General features: G+C 37.1%; 1 protein-coding gene across 1 annotated transcript in view; it reads left to right on the top strand.

The window, feature by feature from the left end:
• The first annotated feature begins 4,330 nt into the window (after positions 1–4,330).
• The window catches only part of LOC150089414 (ribosomal RNA processing protein 1 homolog B-like), a 71,395-nt gene continuing 55,259 nt past the window's right edge, over positions 4,331–20,466 (top strand). Inside the window, exons 1-2 of the mRNA XM_090368576.1 lie at positions 4,331–4,478; positions 13,126–13,205. Of these exons, the coding sequence (XP_090224702.1) occupies positions 4,331–4,478; positions 13,126–13,205 (228 nt within the window). The remainder of the gene's footprint in view (positions 4,479–13,125; positions 13,206–20,466) is intronic.

Below are 20,466 nucleotides of genomic sequence, written 5' to 3'. Positions count from 1 at the left end.
TCTTCAGTCTCCTCTCCCTCTCTATCTGCTCGCCAGCGTATACCCCAAAGGACAAAATTTAATAGCTCCAACTTAAGTTCGCTCACATCTCGGTCTTTCAATCTAGCGATCAACCCACGCAAACGTAATTTTTTTTTTTTTAGGTCCTAGCCACTGAAATTTCAGGACACTAAGTGGCAGGACCTGCCAGAGTAAACTATAACTACTGCGTACTTGGTCTGCCTCCACGGGGCGAAGTGTGGGCAACGTCGGGCCTCAGCAGAGGTTTGGCGGCTAAATGGCGGGAAGAACAACGGTACACGACAACACACACCTGAAGATCCATATACTTTTAAATCTCTGGCCTATACAGTGAACTGTATCACACCACAATGTAAACTTCGCAGAGATGGGGGGAACCCCTGGTGCCGTTTGACCCTAAAAACACTACACTACACTTTACTTGCAGTGGTGGAGGGCAGGGGGCCTGGGGTGGTTGTGCTGGCGGATGTGGGGTTTTCTGGGCTTTGCAGGCAGTGGCAGATTACCCATTAAGGCAATGAGGCATGTGCCTAGGGTCCCAGGCTTTGGGGGGGCCCAAGTCAAGACATTTTCCTATAGTGTTCTAAAATAGATTAATGTTTTCAGTAAACATCATAAAAATCTTGATTAATTTAAGCGAAAATTTAAGCAAAAAATTCTAATATCCAACTGATGTACCCAAAAAAGTACAAAATTTCATTTATTTGCCACCTAACTTTTATTTATTTTTTATTATTTTTTGGGGGGGGGCTCCCAAATATAATTTGCCTAGGGGCCCAACTATCCTTAATCCGCCACTGGGTGCGGGCGGTCTGCAGGAGTGGTTTGTGGTGCCTTGTCGGTGATATGCAGGAGTTTTTCTGGCAGGAATGTGGAGGTGATTGTCCCCTTGTGTGGGGCAGTGGTTGAGCTGCACCTTGAGTGCTGTGTGTAGGTCTGGAGGCCTCATTTTTGGAGGGATGTGGAGGATTTCGAGTGCAGGGGGGGATTGGTGGGTGGAGAAGAGGGTTGCTCTTGCGAGCAAAGGCTTGAATTTTGTAAATCGCAGTGTCTGGAGACTGGGCGCCTGCGGAGGTGGTATGGTTGAGGTATGTGTGGCCTTGAGTGGTTTGAGCGTGCTCGGTGCTGATGAGATTCTTCCTCTTGCTCGGAGTAGTCACCTGGGACGGCGTAGGTTCGGGTTGGGGAGGGACGGGTGTGGGATGGATGTGCGGAGGTTTGCCTTTGGCCGGCTGGTTGCTGGAGCGGACTTCCATCCTTTGTTGTGGGGGTTGGTGGCCTGAATGAGTTTGGGGCTCAGCTGGACGGGTGTTTGGACCGAGTGGAGGGGTGAAATGAGAGCGGTTTTTTTTTTTTTTTTTTGGCTGATTCTGCATAAGCTTGCTTTCTTGCATCATATGCCTCTACTAATGCTAATTTGGCCGGCACTGGATGTACAAATACATTTATACGGTCAAAGTGGCATCATGCTTTCTCCTGAGGGTTTATACTGTGGTTATTTATATCAATATAACCTGTAACCACATCATATATCTCACAGAAGAAAGCTTGGTCCCACTTGAAATCTCACAGTGTGTTCAAAGAGTGAAAAATATATATACTGTATATAAAAATAAATTGGATTCTTAGATTCTGTTATTGAGGAAAATTATTATCTATTAGATGAAAGTTAAATCAGGAATCGGGGGCGAATTTAGACATGGGGGCCCTTAGTCTAGCCATGTGAAGTGACCCCAGAATATGTAATTATAGATTTTTATTTTCACAAATGAAAATGAGTGAAGTACTTTCAGATAGCAGAGCCCGAAGCCATAGTTTTTTGTCTTATGCTTAAAGCCCCACAGCAGAAAACCTTGCGTTCGTTATCGAACGAAGTATATAAAACGAATATATAATATTCGTTTTATTATTATTATTTTTTTATATAAACCCAAAACACGAGAGGTATTAGAATCTGTTCAAACCATTTAGGAGTCATAATGCTTTTTTTTTTGTGTTTATTATGTTGTGTGATTTCTTTTGTGTAAACCCTTGGCTTGTAGCCTTGAAGGGAGTTGTATACAGCAATGTGCTTTCTGTATATAATAAAGAGTTCTTCTTCTTCTTCTTCTATAGTACTTAGTACTGTGTTTGGGTTGGAGGTTGAGAAGACGAAAGAAGATATTTGTTAACATTATACTTGAACTTCTGTAGACTGTAATTTTCAGGAAATACGTATGAAGGAAGGTTGTTCCAGAAAACGGCAGTTGAATGAATAAACGAGGAAGATGAAAAGTTGGTTCTGTGAGTTTGAAGTTGGACAATAAATGGATGTTGGCTGGTGGAGGCACGTGTTCGGACTGTTTTGAAAGAGAGAGCGGGAATTATAGAAGCCAATTCAGAAGCCTGTAGAAGAGGCATGAAGCAGAAACAGTACGTCTATGAGACAGCGAATGGGGAGATTCCGTTAGAGAGGAGTCGTTAATTAACCTAACTGCTCTCTTCTGAGTGGAATCTAGAAGCCTGAGAGAGGTTTTGGGGGCACCGCCACATACGTCGGAACAATATTCCATTGTAGGGCGGATTTTCGATTATTATTATTATTATTATTATTAGCCATATGGTGCAAGAAAGCCTGAGGCTTATGCTGCACCAGCCAAAAAAAAAAAAAAAAAAAAAATCCCGAGTTACCCTGAGAGTGAGAAAGAGACAGACAGAAGTAGAAAGGAATCACCAAGAAAGAGAAGAATGATGATATCCAGCTCAGGGCTCTGGGTGTGCCAAGCCCATACTCACCAGATGTGAGCCCCCGGGATCTGTACAGAGTAAACAGCTGTTTGGAAGAAAAGTAACGCCGAGAGCGAAAGAGAAAACCAAATTTTTTTAGATGCAGAGAAAGCAATATTTGTAATGTGCGTGTGCCAAGAGAGATTAGAAGTCAGGGTAATCCCAAAAAGAGATATATTATTTTGCCTAGAAATCGGAGTGTCACCAAAGATAAACATAGGAGCAGAAGAGTCCTTTTTGTGAGATATAAGACAAGACTGAGTTTTAGAAGGATCGAAATCAACTAAGTTGTCTATGCCCCACTGGTGAATTATCTGGAGATCGGCATTTAAGGAATTGGTAGCGTATATTCGATAAATTGAAGCTGATTGAGCAGGGTAAGGTTTCTCAAAATGGAAAGTGGAATGTAATGTGCTATCATCGGCAAAACTATGGATAGGATTTCCAGTCAGTGGAAGAAGGTCATTAATATATAGCAGGAAAAGAGGGGGGAAAGAACCGAACCTTGAAGGACACCAGGATCAGTGGAGAAGTTAGAAGACAGAGAGCCATCTATCATCACCTTCAGTGAGCGATCAGAGAGAAAACTGGATAACCAATTACAAAAAACAGTTGGCAAACCATAAGATGGAAGCTTGTTTAAAAGACCTTTATGCCAAACACGATCGAAATCCTTTGAGATGTCAGGAGCAATATTCGAATTATATAATAAAACAAAGTATCCAAATATTATTAGCATAACTTAGTTTCTAAAGGTTCAAAATTTTCAGCCATTAATTATGATTCCAGGATGTTATTAAAATAAAAAAACATGGGTAAATGTAACCCGTTTGGAAATTCGTCGGTAGGAATCCCCCCACATCACCACCATCAACTCTATTACTCTGCTTTTGATTGTTTACAGCTGTCAGATGAATGGAAAATTGAAGGTCAGATGGGATCAATCCAAGCTAACCTTCTGATTTGAAACATACGAATATATGGCGGAAGATTTCTTTAGTGCTGGCAGTATTAGTGTATTGTCGATATTATTTTCTGACGTAAAATTTCCATCACCACAAATGGAGCGATGGACAGTCCAAGGTTGTGTCGCAAGCAAAGTTAAATAAAATAGAAAAAAATAAAATTAATGAAATCACCACCAAATGTTTAGAAGCCATAATTGAGAGTTTCGTTGACGCCATGAGAATATGTACTATACCAAATGAGGTGTGTGTGCGCGCGCGCGAGCGCATATTTACCTATTTTTGGATTTACTTTTATACACGCGGTGCTCGGAATGGACGACAAAGCCCTGAAACACCGCTCCAGTTCGTCCATCACAGGCATCGGTAACATCATGCACACGTGTTAAATAGCTTCTATTTTTTATTACCCTAAGGTGTGTGTGTTTCGATCTGTTCCGTGAAAATATCCCAGTTTGCTCGATTTGACAAAATTTTGATCAACTTCTTTTTATAAATATTATTTTTTTATATATTTCTTCTTGAAATTTATATTTTGATTTCAAGCTAGGTGGCGTTGTAGAACTTGTAAACGAGAAATGGCTGCTAAAACAGAAGGCAAAACGTTTAAAATTACTCCTGAAATTCAGTTTGCACAACGTCTTGCTGAAAATGACAAAAAGATCCGAGATAAAGCTTTAAATAATCTTCGTAGATGGCTTACTGTAAGATCAAATTCGAGCAATGGTAAGTCATACAATTCTTAGTTACGAAAATTCATCGTAGTACCCACGCGTTAGCAAACTCGTGGGATTTGTTTATTGATAATGCATTTGGTTGTAAGCACATTCGCTTTTCCAATGTTTCAACAAGGACATGTGAGGGTTATTATTATTATTAGCCATATGGTGCAAGGAAGCCTGAGTCTTATGCTATACCAGCCAAAAAAAAAAAAAAAAATTCTCGCGTTACTCTGAGAGAGAGATAGAAAGAAAGAAAGAAGGGAATCACCAAGGAAGAGAAGAATGATGATATCCAACTCAGCACCCTGGGTTTGCCAAGCCCATACTCGCCAGATGTGAGCTCCTGGGGTTTATATATTTCTTATCTGAAAAGTTATAATCTTCGGCTTTTTTCTCCACCTCCTCCTCGACCTCCATGTACTTGTCACTGGTTATATAATTTTAAAAATTGCCGTTCCTTATTCCCACTGATGCATTTCTTAACTCATGCACAGCTAAGTGTTATCTGTTTTAATAATTCCAGAATGAGGATTTCCAAAATTTTTATATGCCACTTTTAGAAATAAAAATGAACTCCTTCATAAGTGCAAGCAACTCTTCAGTTTTAAGAGATACAATAGCACAGGTAGCTGTGATAAAACTGTAAATTAAAAAAATAAATAAATAATGTTTGATTTTAATTAAATTACAATAGTATAAAGTGGATTAGAAAGGCATGATTACCTGCATTATACAGATGCATCAGAATTTTAACTGCAAATTTTTGGATCTCCATGAGATTTTCAACCTTCCCCATGTCTTTTAAGAACTGTACCATACAAGTCTCAGTAGCGAAACTACCCTTCCATCCCAAGTTATCTACAGTTCTAGTTTAAAAATTCACAGAAGAAATGTTACAATTTTATCAGGTAAAAATAACAATTAACCATTTACATCCCTAAAAAGAATACAAGTGCTCATGTGATGCTTATCAGATTCAAATATTTGTTATAAAAAAAAAAATTAACTTTTTTATTGAATTGAAAACAGTCGTATATTGATAAAAAGATACTTTATAATGTATTGATTATTTTAATAAAAAACAAAAACATTTAATTTAATGGCCAGATACATACACAAGGTTGAGGAAATATTTCAAAAAGGTAAATAAGTTATCACATGTTGTAGCCATTTCTGGAAGTAGTAGTTAACTCTAAATGAAAATAATATTTATTAATTAAAATAGTGAATTAATGTTTGCTCTTCAGTTTAATTATATTTGTGTATATATATATTTTGGTCATTCTTATGGTTTATCACGTGCAGAGTGAAGTGCGTTTTTATTAATTACTAGCCTGCATGACAACATTACCTCTGCAGATCATATTTGAGGTACTGTTATCTCCATTATTTATCTCATTTCTCCTTTGAAATTTTATTTTATTATACTGATTTCTTCACTTGTCTTCTGTTATTACTCCCTTACAATTTTCAATTTTTCATCCAGCATGATTTGGAAAAAAAAAAAAAAAAAAAAAGGAGGGACTATAATAAGCCAAATTATAAACTGCTATTGGTGCAGATGTGTTTGCTATAATTTAATTTTCCCACCTACCCTTCAGAGTAAGGAGGGGAGCGAATTATGATTGCTGGATGAGAGATGTTTGTACATTCTAGCTTGATTCCAAAAGAGTTAGACATGATCACCCTTTCACTTGTTGTCTATTAAACATCAAACACACTATCTATTATTGCTAGTAAACAGAAAGCATCTAATAAATCTCTCATACTCGCTTCAAGGAGCAAAGAGTACCCTTTCCTCTTTCAATGATTGAATACCCTTTCTTCTTCCATTACGTACACTTTTCACGAAGAAATTGTTCAATATTTGCCAATACTTGTTAGTTGAATTCGGATAGTACTATGAGAAAAAGACCAAGCTAGCATACCAACCATGTACAGGGTGTTTCAATTAAAAGGTGCTAGGTCGATCTCACTTATTTTTAGGTTTAGACACTTTGCCTTTGTTGTCATATTTTGGCTGAAATTTTTGAATTTTATATTACAATTGGAATAAGTAGATTTTATAATTTCTGAATTAAAGTTTTGCTTAATCAACTGCTTTTTTCTCAATGGAAAAGTTTTTTTCATCTTCAGTTTAGTCTGAAAACACCATTGCTGTACTTCTGAAATGAACATAAAACAATTTTGTTTGAAGAAAAAGCAAACCATACACAACATTTGTGTGTGATATTCGCTTTCAGTATGCTTGTTTGGCAGTTTGCGTCAATCCCCACATACTATTACTGTTATGTGGGGATGTTAGCATTAGCATTAGTAGAGGCATATGATGCAAGAAAGCAAGCTTATTCAGCATCAGCCAAAAAAAAAAAAAAAAAAAAAAAAAAACCACACACCACTCCCATTTCACCCCTCCGTTCGTTCGAAATACCTGTCCAGTTGAGCTTTAAATTTGTTTAGGCTATCAACTTCAACAACAAGTGATGGAAGTCGGTTCCACCAACCAACCACCCGCTGGCCAAAGGCAAATTTCCGCACATCTCTCCGACATCCGTCCTTCCTCAATTTGAATTTATGCCCTCTCAGGTGATTTTTCTGAGCAAGATGAAGAATCCCATTGGCATTGAGCATGCTTAAACCATTCAAAGCCTTATACACCTCTATCAGATCACCTCGCCGGTGCCTAGTCTCCAGACTCTGTAATTTGCAAAACTTAAGCCTTTCTTCGTAAGAGCAACCCTTTGTTCCATTCACTAATCTTGTTGCCCTTCTCTGTACCCGTTCCAGCAGCTCTACATCCTTCCTGAAATGAGGCCTCCAGACCTGTATACAGTACTCCAGATGTGGCCTAACCATTGCCTTATACAAGGGAGTAATCACCTCCTTATCCCTGCTAGCAAAATTCCTGTATATCATTGACAAGACACCATGAGCTACTCTTGCAGCTCATCTGCACTGCTCAGAGAACTTCATATCTGCCTGCACAATTACCCCCAGGTCCTTTTCATTCTCCACCACTGTCAGTGTAGTACCGCAGAGTTGATACGTTGCTCTGGGGTTACTGTTTCCCATATGTAGTACTTTACATTTGTCAATGTTAAACTTCATTTGCCACCTCTCAGCCCATCTGTTCAACCTTTCCAGATCCTGTTGCAGCAGCATAGCGTCAGTAGTGTCCTTAACAACCCTGCCAACCTTTGTATCATCTGCAAACTTGGACATTAAACTAGATATCCCAACATCAATATCATTCATAAACACCGAAAACAACAACGGACCCAACACTGAACCCTGAGGAACTCCACTAATAACATTAGTCCACGTTGAGCAGTGTCCATTGATTACCACTCTCTGTCTTCTGCCACTCAACCATCCCCTTATCCATAGCAGCAATTTGCCTCCAATGCCACACTGCTCCAATTTGTGCAGCAGTCTTCCATGTGCAACAGTATCAAAAGCCTTTCTAAGATCCAAATATATAATATCAAAGTTATTCCCTGCATCCAGTTCTTTTGTGACTACATCATAGTATCCAATCAAATTGGTCAGGCAAGACCTGCCCTTAACAAAACCATGCTGCGTCTGAGCTATAACTGAATTCTTGTCTAGATGATCCTGCAGTGCTTCTTTAACCAGTGCCTCCATTAATTTACCTGGAACAGAAGTTAAACTAACAGGTCTATAATTACTTGTGTCAGCCTTTGATCCTCCTTTGTGAATTGGGGTTACATTTGCACATCTCCAGTCTATGGGTACCTCCCCTGAGTCCAAAGAAGCTCTCATAATTACGGCTAGGTGTTTGCTTACTTCCTTTGCTGCCTCCTTTAATATAACTGGATAGATCCCATCCACCCCAGGTGCCTTTTTTATGTTTATCCTCAACAATCTCTCCTCCACTTTCCTCTCAGTTATTACAAAATCATCCAGCTCACTGCCAATGTTTACTTTACCTACATCATTCTCCTTCCTGAATAACTCCTCATGCGTGAATGTAGATGCAAAATACTCGTTTAGATTGTTAGCCATCTGAGCAGGATCCTCAACTGTTGAGCCATCAATGTCCAGTGGACCAATCTGATTCATCCCTTTCCTTCTTGAGTTTAAATATGTAAAGAACTCTTTTCTGTTTTTCTTTGCATCCTTTGCCAAGTATTTTTCGTAGTCTGCCTTTGCCTGCCTAATCTCCTTTGTGACTTGGTTACAGACCAACTTATATCTATCATAGGCTTCCATGTCACCCATCAATTTGTATGTATCCCATGCATTTTTCTTCTCTGCCACATATCTCATTAGTTCACCTGACAACCATTTAGGCCTAAACCTTGAACAATATTTCTTAGTTGGTATGTAAAGCCTGGTAGCCTCCAAGATTATTTCCTTGAACGCCTCCCACTTTGATTTCGCTGTTGGTAACATCATCAGTTGGTCCCACTGTATAGAATTTAAATACTGTCTCAGACCATCATAGTCGCCTTTACGAAAACAAAAACCCTTCCCTTTACCTCTGATGGTAGTTACCTCCTTGAGTAAATCCCACTTCAACACACTGTGATCACTGCCACCTAGTGGTTCATTTATCTGCAGATTCTTAATGCATGAAGAATCACTACTGATAATCAGATCAAGAGTATTGCTCCCTCTTGTTACCTCACGAACATGCTGATGTAGAAAACAATCATCCAATAAATCCACAAAAGCCTTGCTAGTGTGCGAGTGACCAAACCACAAATTCCAGTCAATATCTGGGAAATTAAAATCCCCCATTATAAGACTCTCTGATTTACTGGCCCACTCTATTTCCCTGTACAATATCTTATTATACTCATCAGAGTCATTAGGCCTATAGCACACTCCTACTCTCAATTTTGATTTCCCTATGCTTATGTCACACCAAACTGACTCGACACTGCCCTGTCCATCGATGTCGACTGGCTTCACTTCCTTGGACTTTATGTGTTTCTTAACTAATAGCATAACCCCTCCTCCCCTCCTGTCCTGTCTATCCTTTCTATACACATTGTATTCCCCAAATTCCAGTTCCGCATTACTTATATCTGTGTGACACCACGTCTCTGATATCCCAACAATATCTGCCTTTGATGTTTTGAGCAATACCTCAAATTCATCAAATTTATTTACCAAACTCCTAGCATTGGTGTACACGCAGGTATACATGCACCTGTTTCTATTCTTAGCTACCGTAACACAACCCATGTGTTTACTTGTACCGCAATGACTCCCAGCAGTCTCTGAAATATCCTGCATCTTGTTTTTCAGGCTTCTGCTCATTTCAATAGAAGCAGTGCAAGAATCACTTCCACCTCTGCCAGTGGCTATGTTAATCTATTAGTCCTTGTATCCCCCCCAACTAGCAGTTTTCCGACTCACCTAACACTGCCTCGACAGCATCAGCAAAAATTCTTGCACCCTTTCTATTTAAGTGTATCCCATCCCTGTAGAAGCAATCTCTCCTGTTAACAAGTACAGTCCATCCTGAAAAAAATTCTACCCCTTGAGCCTTGCACAATCCCTCCAGGGCCGAATTGATCGACAAGGCTCTCATCATATACTCCCTCCTATCGTGTCTGGGCAGAATTGCAGACACTTTCAAATTCAACCCTACTTCACGGCTTTTTTTCAACAGTGACCTGTACTTGCTAAGTAATTCCGCCGGTCTCCTACTCTTAATATCATTAGTTCCAACGTGTACAACTATATCACCTTTTGTGCCCTTAAAAGATGATATCCGCTCTACAACGTCATCAACCTTTGCCCCTGGCAGACATACCCTGGTCCTATTCCACCTATCTTTTTTACAAAGCATGTTCCCTGTTTCCCTGACAATAGAGTCACCAACAACTAGTTCCTGTGGGACCAGCGCATTCTGCCTAGGGGGCTGCCTCTGTGTTGCCTGATGACCAAGTGCAAGCTCTGGCGTTGATGTGGGCAGCTGAGAGCTTGATGGGCCCCTCAATTTATTACCTTCGAGGGCATCCACCCTGTCCTTCAAGGTCTCATAAAGGCCCATAACAACGCTGAGTTGTCGCCTGATTTCCTTGCACTCCTTACATCGTGCACACACAAAGACATCTCCCTTGGCAGTATCATGTCCCGTACCCGACTGCTCCGCAAACATCAAGCAAACAGTGCATTTTAATAGACTGTGATTCAGAGGGCAACTGCCCCCCTCAGTTCTCCCCTGAACCACAGCACTCCCATTAGCTTGAGCCTTTTGCTTTGCTGCTCTGGTCAGAGTCATGATTCCGATTTAATTCAATAAAATTTCAAACAAAAATTAAATCCTTAAGTTATATCCCAAAACAGTTATGTTATATATATATATATATATATTTTTTTTTTTTTTTTTTTTTTTCGGTATCTAGTGTTTTCTACGAGTTCCCTTTATACAACTTCCGTATCACGTGTACCCCTATAGTTATGTATTAATTCTTTGTTACGATTAAGTCATTATATATAGAGTTAAAAATACAATTTAATTGACAATAAAGTTTATCAAGTTTAATAGATTTACTGATTAATTGACCATATTATATTATGCACTATACTACACTAAGCTTATGCTATCGTGAAAAAATGGCGGGAATTCTCGAACGGTACTTCTACGGACTTGTAAGTATTGATTAGCTTCCAAATCTCGCTATCTCAATTTAGAATAAACTAAGGATCCTGACAAGGTCTATAATCCACTTATAGAAGATAATTCGATATAACAATTGGTTAATAAATCGACTAAATTTGGTTAAAAAAAAAAAAACAAAGACCTCTCGTTCAATTTGTAACACGTGGATTTGATACCGTTACCGATACTAAGTAATACCTACAAAAACTCTGTCTAAGTTAAACTTTAAACTAAGTATCGTAACTAGGAATATAAAGCTACTCTAGAAAATAAGTTAATATGACAATTTAAGCTAATAAACAAGAAAATAAATCAGGAAAAACTTCTCTGTTCCAAGAGCTTCAAGGAGCGTCGTCCGCACAAGCCAACCTCGCACCCAGATGTAAACAACAATTATTACTAGTTGTTTTATTTATTTTTTTATATTTTTCTTCTTCAAATAAAATGGTTTATGCTCTTTTCAGAAGTGCATTGATGACATTTTCAGGCTAAGCCAAGGATGGGGTACAGCTTTCCCACTGAAGGAGAAAATAGTTAATTAAGCAAAATTTGAAATTTAGAAATAATAAAATAGAAATCATATAATAAGAAAGTTTATTATATTATTGTAATATGGTCATCATATGCAATTTAACTACTCAGTTTGGTAATATTTGTGCAGAAAGAGGACAATATATATTAGGCCTGATGTAGCTGAGTGGTCAGGAGCAAGAGTGCAGTAACACGCACTCTTTGAGCAGACCAGGGTTCAAGCCATTCACTGCTAAATACAATTAATGTTTGTACTGATAATTTATTGTAAACTCTTCTGACCTGGTGGTCGTGTCAGAATATAAACAAAAACATATATGTGTATCTTCATATCTTTGAGTCATTTCTGTTAGTGTTTTTATAGTTCCTAAAAACATCATAGCAGATAAAGCTTGGACATTTGGATTCTGTCAGGAAATTAAATTCCATTATCCACCTTCGAAAGATACTTTAGTGATTACAAGCTAAACCCTGAAGAACATGTAGGCAGATATTGTACTGTGGCAGTGTATCTTCCCACATTGCACATTTTCTGTGGCAGTCTCTGACAGAGTATAATAATTGTAGCTGTGAATGGCCACGCTCTTCGTTTTAAACAAAATGTATTTAAACCTACTAGCCTACAGTGTGCAAAATCACATACATGTTTATGCATCTGAGGGTCATTTTGAACCCATTCAGTAAAGATTTCTTGAATTTTTAAGAGAGAAACTGTAGTAAAATTACATTGAGAAGGCAAAACATCTTGGGGTGTAAGAGCAAAAGTGATTTGATAATATTTCAATTATTACTAGTATTACAGAAGTATTAAAAGGAGTCATAGAGCAGGACCAATGCAAGTGGAGGAAGGGTTGCAGTAAGTTTTTTTTTCTAATGGAATTGTATTTCATCAATTTATAGGTTGTAAGATTTGAAGGCATTTTTATTGATCAGCCCATGTATATACAGGAATTAAATAGTCTTCTGTATTAGTGACTGAAGTTTGTATGAACATGAAAAAAGAAATTTGTATATAAAGGTTCCTTTCGAGTAACCTTTTGCAGAATATCTCTGTATTGATAATATGGTTAAATTGAGAAAATGAGAATTCAGTGTATGAATATGCAAGTAACTTCTATAATTTTTTATGTTCTTCACGCAAAAAATGGAACCATTAGCTATTCCTATTACAAAATAAGATGTTTGTGTCTTTTCCTCTAGTGTAATACCATTATTATAGTAGGTTTTGCCACTAATAATACATTTTTCTTTGCTGATAATAAATAGCATATTTTTAGGGTGTTAGACAAAAAGATAACTATATTCAGCAATTCAATTTAATTTTACATCATCGTAGTATCTTTGATTATACTGTATATATTTTATTAGATGATATTTCTTTATGATGATAAAGCATTGTTTATTTTATAGATATAATAATCTTTAGCATTAGTGATAAAAACTGACTATAAATTTGAAGTAATGCATACTTTTTTTATAGTTTTTACAGAAGCAGATATGCTAAAATTATGGAAAGGCTTATTTTATTGTATGTGGATGAGTGATAAACCACAAGTGCAGGTAAGTCTACTGTAGAATATCTTATTTTATTTTTATTATTTTTTAAAATAAATTAAATGCATAACGGAAGTTATAATTAGTCATTTTCTACAGTTAATAAATATAAAATATTCATGTAGCAAGCTTAGATGATATCTTTAGTAGTATTCTTTAAATATTTTATATGATCACCCACTTGGTGTCTATTAAACATCAAACACTTAAGAAGATGGAGTACTTATTAGTGGTATTAGCCAGAATTATTAATCTAGTGATTGCTTTTCTCAACAACAACAAATATACGAATGTGTATTTGAGAATTATCTGCTGTCACAGCGATCTATGATCATATTTGTCCACAATCCCTAGGTTTGAATTTGTGGCAATTATCAGTTACTTGATGTTCAAGTAACAGTTTTTGGTTTTGTTTTTTTTTAGGAGCATTAGCAACTAAGGCCATATTGCTCCGGGAATATGCAGTGGTCATTCCCTGATCTTTCCGCATCCTCCGTATTTGGTGCTGACGGGCTCAAACCCCAGTCTAATCAAGAAGGGTGTGCTACGCACTGCTGCTCCTTCCCACCTGGCTATGGAGGCACCTCAAGTAACAGTGATAATTGCCTAACTAATAGGGATGGTAATTGTTTACTCATTTTGTTACACCTTATATAGCAATTTTATTATTCATCTCCCCACCCACTTCTTTAGAATCAGTTTAATTCACTTTAGCATTTTTCTTCTTTATTGTTTTATAGTTGCGTATGCATGCATGGGAAACAAATATTCATATGCACACACACACACACACACCACTGCAAACCAGTGGTGGCGAGGGTAAAGAAAGCCAACACGAGAACGATGGATTACGTGGAAAATTAGTTTCCCGATAGAGTACTCTAGCGCTGCTCGCTCGGTAAACAGACAGTAGGTGTTATCAGTCTGGAGCAAAGTCGACAACGATATATTGATTGACAGGTAGGCGGGGCAAATGATGTGCTGATTGGTGTGCGAACACAACAAACGATAAAACTGGTTTAGTATCATGCAGAAGCACTAATGGTAACTTGCCCTAATTGCACATGCCCTAATGAACGCTTCCCATAATGGTGAAAAAATGTCATGTTACCTCCACTTGAATCCTATGGGAGCTTAAACCCCTCCTGAAGTGGAAGGGGTAACCTAACCTTTTTTCTTTAGAATCACAGTCATATTTAGAAATACATTCATAAAAAATAAATTTTTTTATGACTGTATTTTTATTTTCTTGTTCAATGATATGCCCTAATGGTGAAAAAAAGGTCAGGTTACTTCCACTTGAATCCCATGGGAGCTTGACCCCCCCTCCCCCTTAAATGGAGGAGTAACATAACCTTTTTTCATGAGAATCATGGGTGGACTAGTGCATAAATTGTTTATTAACAAAATATTAATTTTTTATTACTGTATATATATATATATATATATACACATACATACATACATACATATATATATATATAATTATATTTAAATATTGTTGGAAAAGAAATATTACTTAATAAAAATAAAAAGGAGGGTATAGCACACATCAAAGGCAGCAAAAAGCACATTCCTCTACATGATGCTTGAAACATAGTCATAAATTAGAATAATAAAATAATGCCAGCAGTACGGCAAGACAAGAGCGAAAAAAACAAAATTAAACCTAAATTCAAATCTAACAGGGAGGGAAGAGAAAGGTAACAAGAATAAAATACAGTATATTGCAACGGAAACTCTAAATTAATTTAGAAAATATAATTATATGAATAATAATTCATTAAAATTTAAAGCCAATTAAATAGAAATTTAGCGGTGCCCCCTCTGATGGGCACCAGGTCCAAATTTATGTGAAATATCACCAAGCAGAGATTTAAACCATTCACAATAAAACAAAACAAAAATAGAAAAAATAGACTGACCATTATGCCCCATCTCAACAGAGGACCACAAGGCCAATAATGGTCAGGGAATCGCTGCATTTCGAACGCTAAACAAATCGCCGCAAAGGCGAAACGATCGCAAGATCAGTCCGCCACACCGACCCCCAGATCGAACCGCCAATGCAGGGAATTGAACAGCGGTGGTCCTGATGCAGCGAAAATCAAAAATAGAACAGACTTGAGCACTCCAGTGCAAAGCCACCCTACTGTATTGGGCGAATTGCTAACGCTGCGCCTGTACTGCCATCTATAGTTTATTATTTGTTTATATAAATGGGTTAAATTTACTTTTGTCAGTAGTGTGGCTTTGCACTGGAGTGCTCAAGTCTGTTCTATTTTTGATTTTCGCTGCATCAGGACCACCGCTGTTCAATTCCCTGCATTGGCGGTTCGATCTGGGGGTCGGTGTGGCGGACTGATCTTGCGATCGTTTCGCCTTTGCGGCGATTTGTTTAGCGTTCGAAATGCAGCGATTCCCTGACCATTATTGGCCTTGTGGTCCTCTGTTGAGATGGGGCATAATGGTCAGTCTATTTTTTCTATTTTTTCTATTTTTGTTTTGTTTTATTGTGAATGGTTTAAATCTCTGCTTGGTGATATTTCACATAAATTTGGACCTGGTGCCCATCAGAGGGGGCACCGCTAAATTTCTATTTAATTGGCTTTAAATTTTAATGAATTATTATTCATATAATTATATTTTCTAAATTAATTTAGAGTTTCCGTTGCAATATACTGTATTTTATTCTTGTTACCTTTCTCTTCCCTCCCTGTTAGATTTGAATTTAGGTTTAATTTTGTTTTTTTCGCTCTTGTCTTGCCGTACTGCTGGCATTATTTTATTATTCTAATTTATGACCATATATATATATATATATATATATATATATACACATACATATATATATATATATATATATATATATACACACACACACACAGCGGAACCTCTCTATTACGAACTTCTATTTAACGAATTTCTCTATATTACGAATTTTTTTTGCAAAACATTGCACCTTGAAACAAAATTACATGTAAAATTAACCCAATATAGCGGTGTTAGTCTCTCTATAATGAATTTTTAAAAAAATTAGTAAAAGCATTTACTGCTAAACAGCCACTCAAATATATGGCCCCCTTCCCTCCGAATTGCGCATTAGCATCTGGAATTAATCATCCTTTTAGTGAATACTTGTGGCCATTGAAGCCCATAGGACGGCCTTTGTTTCATTTTTGTTACAGTTATAAAACCAAATGGGTTTCTTAAAAGTGGTCATAAACTTTACAATAAATAGGGTAGATTTCTAAATTGATGTTGGCTCAGGGGAAACGAAATTCACTGCGGTAAACCTTTAGCGTGCTGCGGTGGCGATATATAGAATGCTACCATAGTCGAATTTTAGTAATGCCTACCGAGTGACATTCGCTTCTCACCTCAACCGTACTATGTGACCTTCCTGTCAATCATTATATGATATGTCCGTTCTCGTCTAACAGGACTTCCAGTAGATGATTTTCATGAATTTTTTTTTTTTTTTTTTTTTTAAATTTCATTCTTTTAGAACAATTTGTCATCAGTCACAGGCTATATGCTCTTGTTTTTTTTTTTTTTTTTTTCGTTTCTGAAAAGTAACGTACAGCATATATTAACCATAAATTTTCTTTCGTGTATATATGAATGAAAGCAGAATAAAAGAAATTCACAAAGTTGTATATTTCTTCAAAGTGATTGATAGGAAAGGTCACGTGATACTGTTGAATTGGCAAGTGAACGTCATTGAGTAGGTGGTACTAACAATTCACTATATGGCCAGTGCACGAAGTTTGCGGTGTGTGTATCAGCAAGAGCCGCAGTCGAGTAATTTTTGCAATTGCGGAAACAATGTTGAAGATTGGTGGGTTGGTTGGTTTTGATTTTATTGGCGCATTAGCAACTAAGGCTATAATGTGCCAAGACCAGCACAATGTTGAAGAGAAAGTGTTTAAGTATTAATGATAAAATAAAGATTCTTCATGATATTGACCAGGGTTTTAAGAAAAAAGATGTTGCGGAGAAATATGGCATACCTGCAAGCATCTCATCTACGATTTTAAAAAATCGAGAGTCAATTTTAAATGCAATTGAAGGAGGAGAAGAGAAGAAGTGAATTAAGTTGAGTATATACGAAGATGTTGATAAAGCTGTTCTAAAATGGATGCAAATGATACGTGAAAAGAATATACCAATATCGGGTCCAATAATTAAGCAACAAGCTCTGAAATTTGCACAGTCCCTTCGACATACAGAATTTAATGCGAGCACTGGGTGGCTAGATAAATTTAAGAAGTGCCACCGAATTGTGGAAAAGGTTATTTGTGGAGAAAGTGTTAATGTAAGCGAAGAAGATTGCAACAGTTGGAGGAACAATACCTTAAAGAAGATTTTGGAAGAATATGAACCTAAGGATGTTCTTAATGCTGGCGAAATGGGTTTATTCTTTAAATGTTTACCGAATAGAACACTTGCTTTTAAGGATGATAAATGTTTTGGCGGAAAGCAAAGCAAAGAATGAATCACTGTGCTAGTTGGGACAAATATGACAGGAAGTGAAAAATTAAGACTTTTAGTCATTGGAAAATCAATAAACCCAAGATGTTTTAGAGGCACAAAATTTTTGGAAGTTGACTACACCTTTAATAAAAAAGCATGGATGACAAGTGATATATTTGAAGACTGGATATTAAAACTAGACAGGCGTATAACAAAAGAAAAAAGGAAAATCGTATTGGTAACTGACAACTATCCGACACATCCTGCCAGTATTTCTGCCAAACTTAAAAGAAAAGTGTGAAGTTGTTTTTTTTTTACCACCAAACGTAACGTCAAAACTCCAGCCAATGGACCAAGGCATTATTAAAATTTTTTTTAAATTTCATTATCGAAAGAGAATAATAATGAAGATTGTCAATGCATTATCAGAAAACAGAAACTTGGAGGTTACAATTAACCTTAGAGATTGCATCTCTGAACTGGCAAAAGTTTGGACAAACGATCTCACTGAATACACTATTCAAAATTGTTTTTCGAAAGCGGGATTTGCATTGAATACAGAAGTCGAACAACGACTGGACGAACAAGATGAACTGCCCCTTCACAGCTAAAAAACTTTTGGACATTATTAGAATCGTCCGCAAACATCGAAAATGAATTAATACTGGATAGTTATGTTTATGTAGATCAAGATCTGACTACAACAGGACATCCAAATGAAGATGAAATACTGCTGAACAGTGTTAGACGCGACCATGATCATGAAGAAATTAATGATGATGCTGAAGGTCCAGCAGAACAACCCATAGCAAAGCCTATTCGCGAAGAAATGATTAACGCTTTTAAAATGGTTTGTATGGGTCTACAGTTTTGTGAAAATGTTCCTGATAATGTTTTTATACTCTGAACAATGTGAGGTTTTCTTTGAGAATGAGACATTTTTTAATTATACTGCGCAGATGAAAATTACAGATTTTTTTAATTAGTGATGATACTTACCAGCGAAAATTGTGTAAACATAATTTAAATAAGTGTTTTTGAAATAAAATACATTAAAAATAAATGTAGATTTATTTTCATTTTCTAATTAAATAACAATTTTTAATAAAAAAGATATTCTCTGTATAACGAAATTTCTCTATAACAAATTTTTTCGCTGGATTTATCGAATTCATTATAGGGAAGTTCGGCTGTTTGTATAAAAAGAATCCTCCTTTCTTTTCCTATTATTTCCTAACCTAACGTTTAAGGGTAGGTCACGAAATATAAGGAAACCTTTTTTGTTATTTCCTAACCTACCATTTAATGTCAGGTTACAAAACATAAAGAAAAATAAAGAAACCTTTTCCTTTTTTCGTAACCAAACCTAAATCAACAGTATAGTAAAAACACTCATGAACTCCAAAAATCTGCTTTCAATAATGAGAAAAAAACATAAAGAAGAACATAAAAATGAACAGAACAAAACTTTTATTAATTTAGTTTTCATCAAAAAATCAACCAATGTTTTATTTTCCTTACAAATTTTTTCCATCTTTAAAAGATTTATTGTTACTATTACCTGTGTACCATTCATCACAAAACTATTATGCACCATTCTTTACTCATAAATACACATCATAATACCAACCAATGACTACACAGTAGCTTGTTGTCTGTCACGCCCACCACCAATCATTTCCTCGTTTGCCACACCTACCTGTCACTCAATATATCCTTCTCGATTTCGGCTCCAGACCGATAACACCTACCGTCTAAGGCGCCTCTGTAGCCAGGTGGGAAGGAGCAGCAGTGCGTAGCACACGTTTCTTGATTAGACCGGGGTTCGAGCCCGTCACCACCAAATATGGAGGATGTGGAAAGGTCAGTGAATGACCACCGCATTTCCCGGAGCAATATGGCCTTAGTTGCTAATGCTCCTAAAAACCAAATAACAAACAACAAACCTACCGTCTATTTACCGAGCGAGCAGCGCTAGAGTCTGGTGTTGGGAAACTAATTTTCCGCGTAAGTTATTTGACATTTCCCGTTGTTTTGCGTTCTTGTGGTGGCTTTCTTTAACTTAGCCCTGACCACTCGGCTACGGAGGTTTTGCCTCCATAGCCGAGTGGTCAGGAGCAGGAGTGTAGTAGCATATGCTCTTTGAGTAGAACGGGGTTCAAGCCCCTGTATGCTGAATACGGTCGGTTTGCCAACCCGCACTGGGCCAGCGTGGCAGATTATGGTCCATTTCCCTCAGCATGAATTGTCGAGGAGGCTTCCATCCTGCAGTGGGTTGATAATGGCTGCACTTTACCTTTTTTTACCTTAGCCCTAGTGGTTTTTACTTTGCAATATCAGTTGAACAAATTGCCATAAGTTTGTAAGAAAAACTTTGATGGCATAAGTAACACAGTTTTAATTTGGATTATTTGGTTAAATCATTTATCAGCTTTGTGATATGTGTTGAAAAGTTTTCACTGCATCATGTAGTAGTAGCAGCAGCAGTGGCATTTGATGCAAGAAAGCAAGTGTATGAGCTTATTCAGCATCAGCCAAAAAAAAAAAAAAAAATCACACCATTCCCTCCAAATGCCTGTCCAGTTCCTCCTTAAATTTATTCAACCTATCAACTTCCACAACGACAGATGGAAGTTTGTTCCAGCAATTAACCACCTGCTGGCTAAAGGCAAATTTCCGCACATCTAATCTACATCTGTCTTTTCTTAATTTGAATTTATGCCCCCTTAGGTTCGTAATCTGAACAAGTGGAAGGATCCCATCAGAATTCAGCGTATCCAACCCATTCAAG

The sequence above is a fragment of the Mastigoproctus giganteus genome, chromosome 2 (assembly GCF_048544385.1).
Source record: "Mastigoproctus giganteus isolate SK-2022 chromosome 2, ASM4854438v1, whole genome shotgun sequence".
NCBI lineage: Eukaryota > Metazoa > Arthropoda > Arachnida > Uropygi > Thelyphonidae > Mastigoproctus > Mastigoproctus giganteus.
Note: the sequence above shows the minus strand (reverse complement) of the source record. Positions and strands in the feature narration are given on the sequence as shown.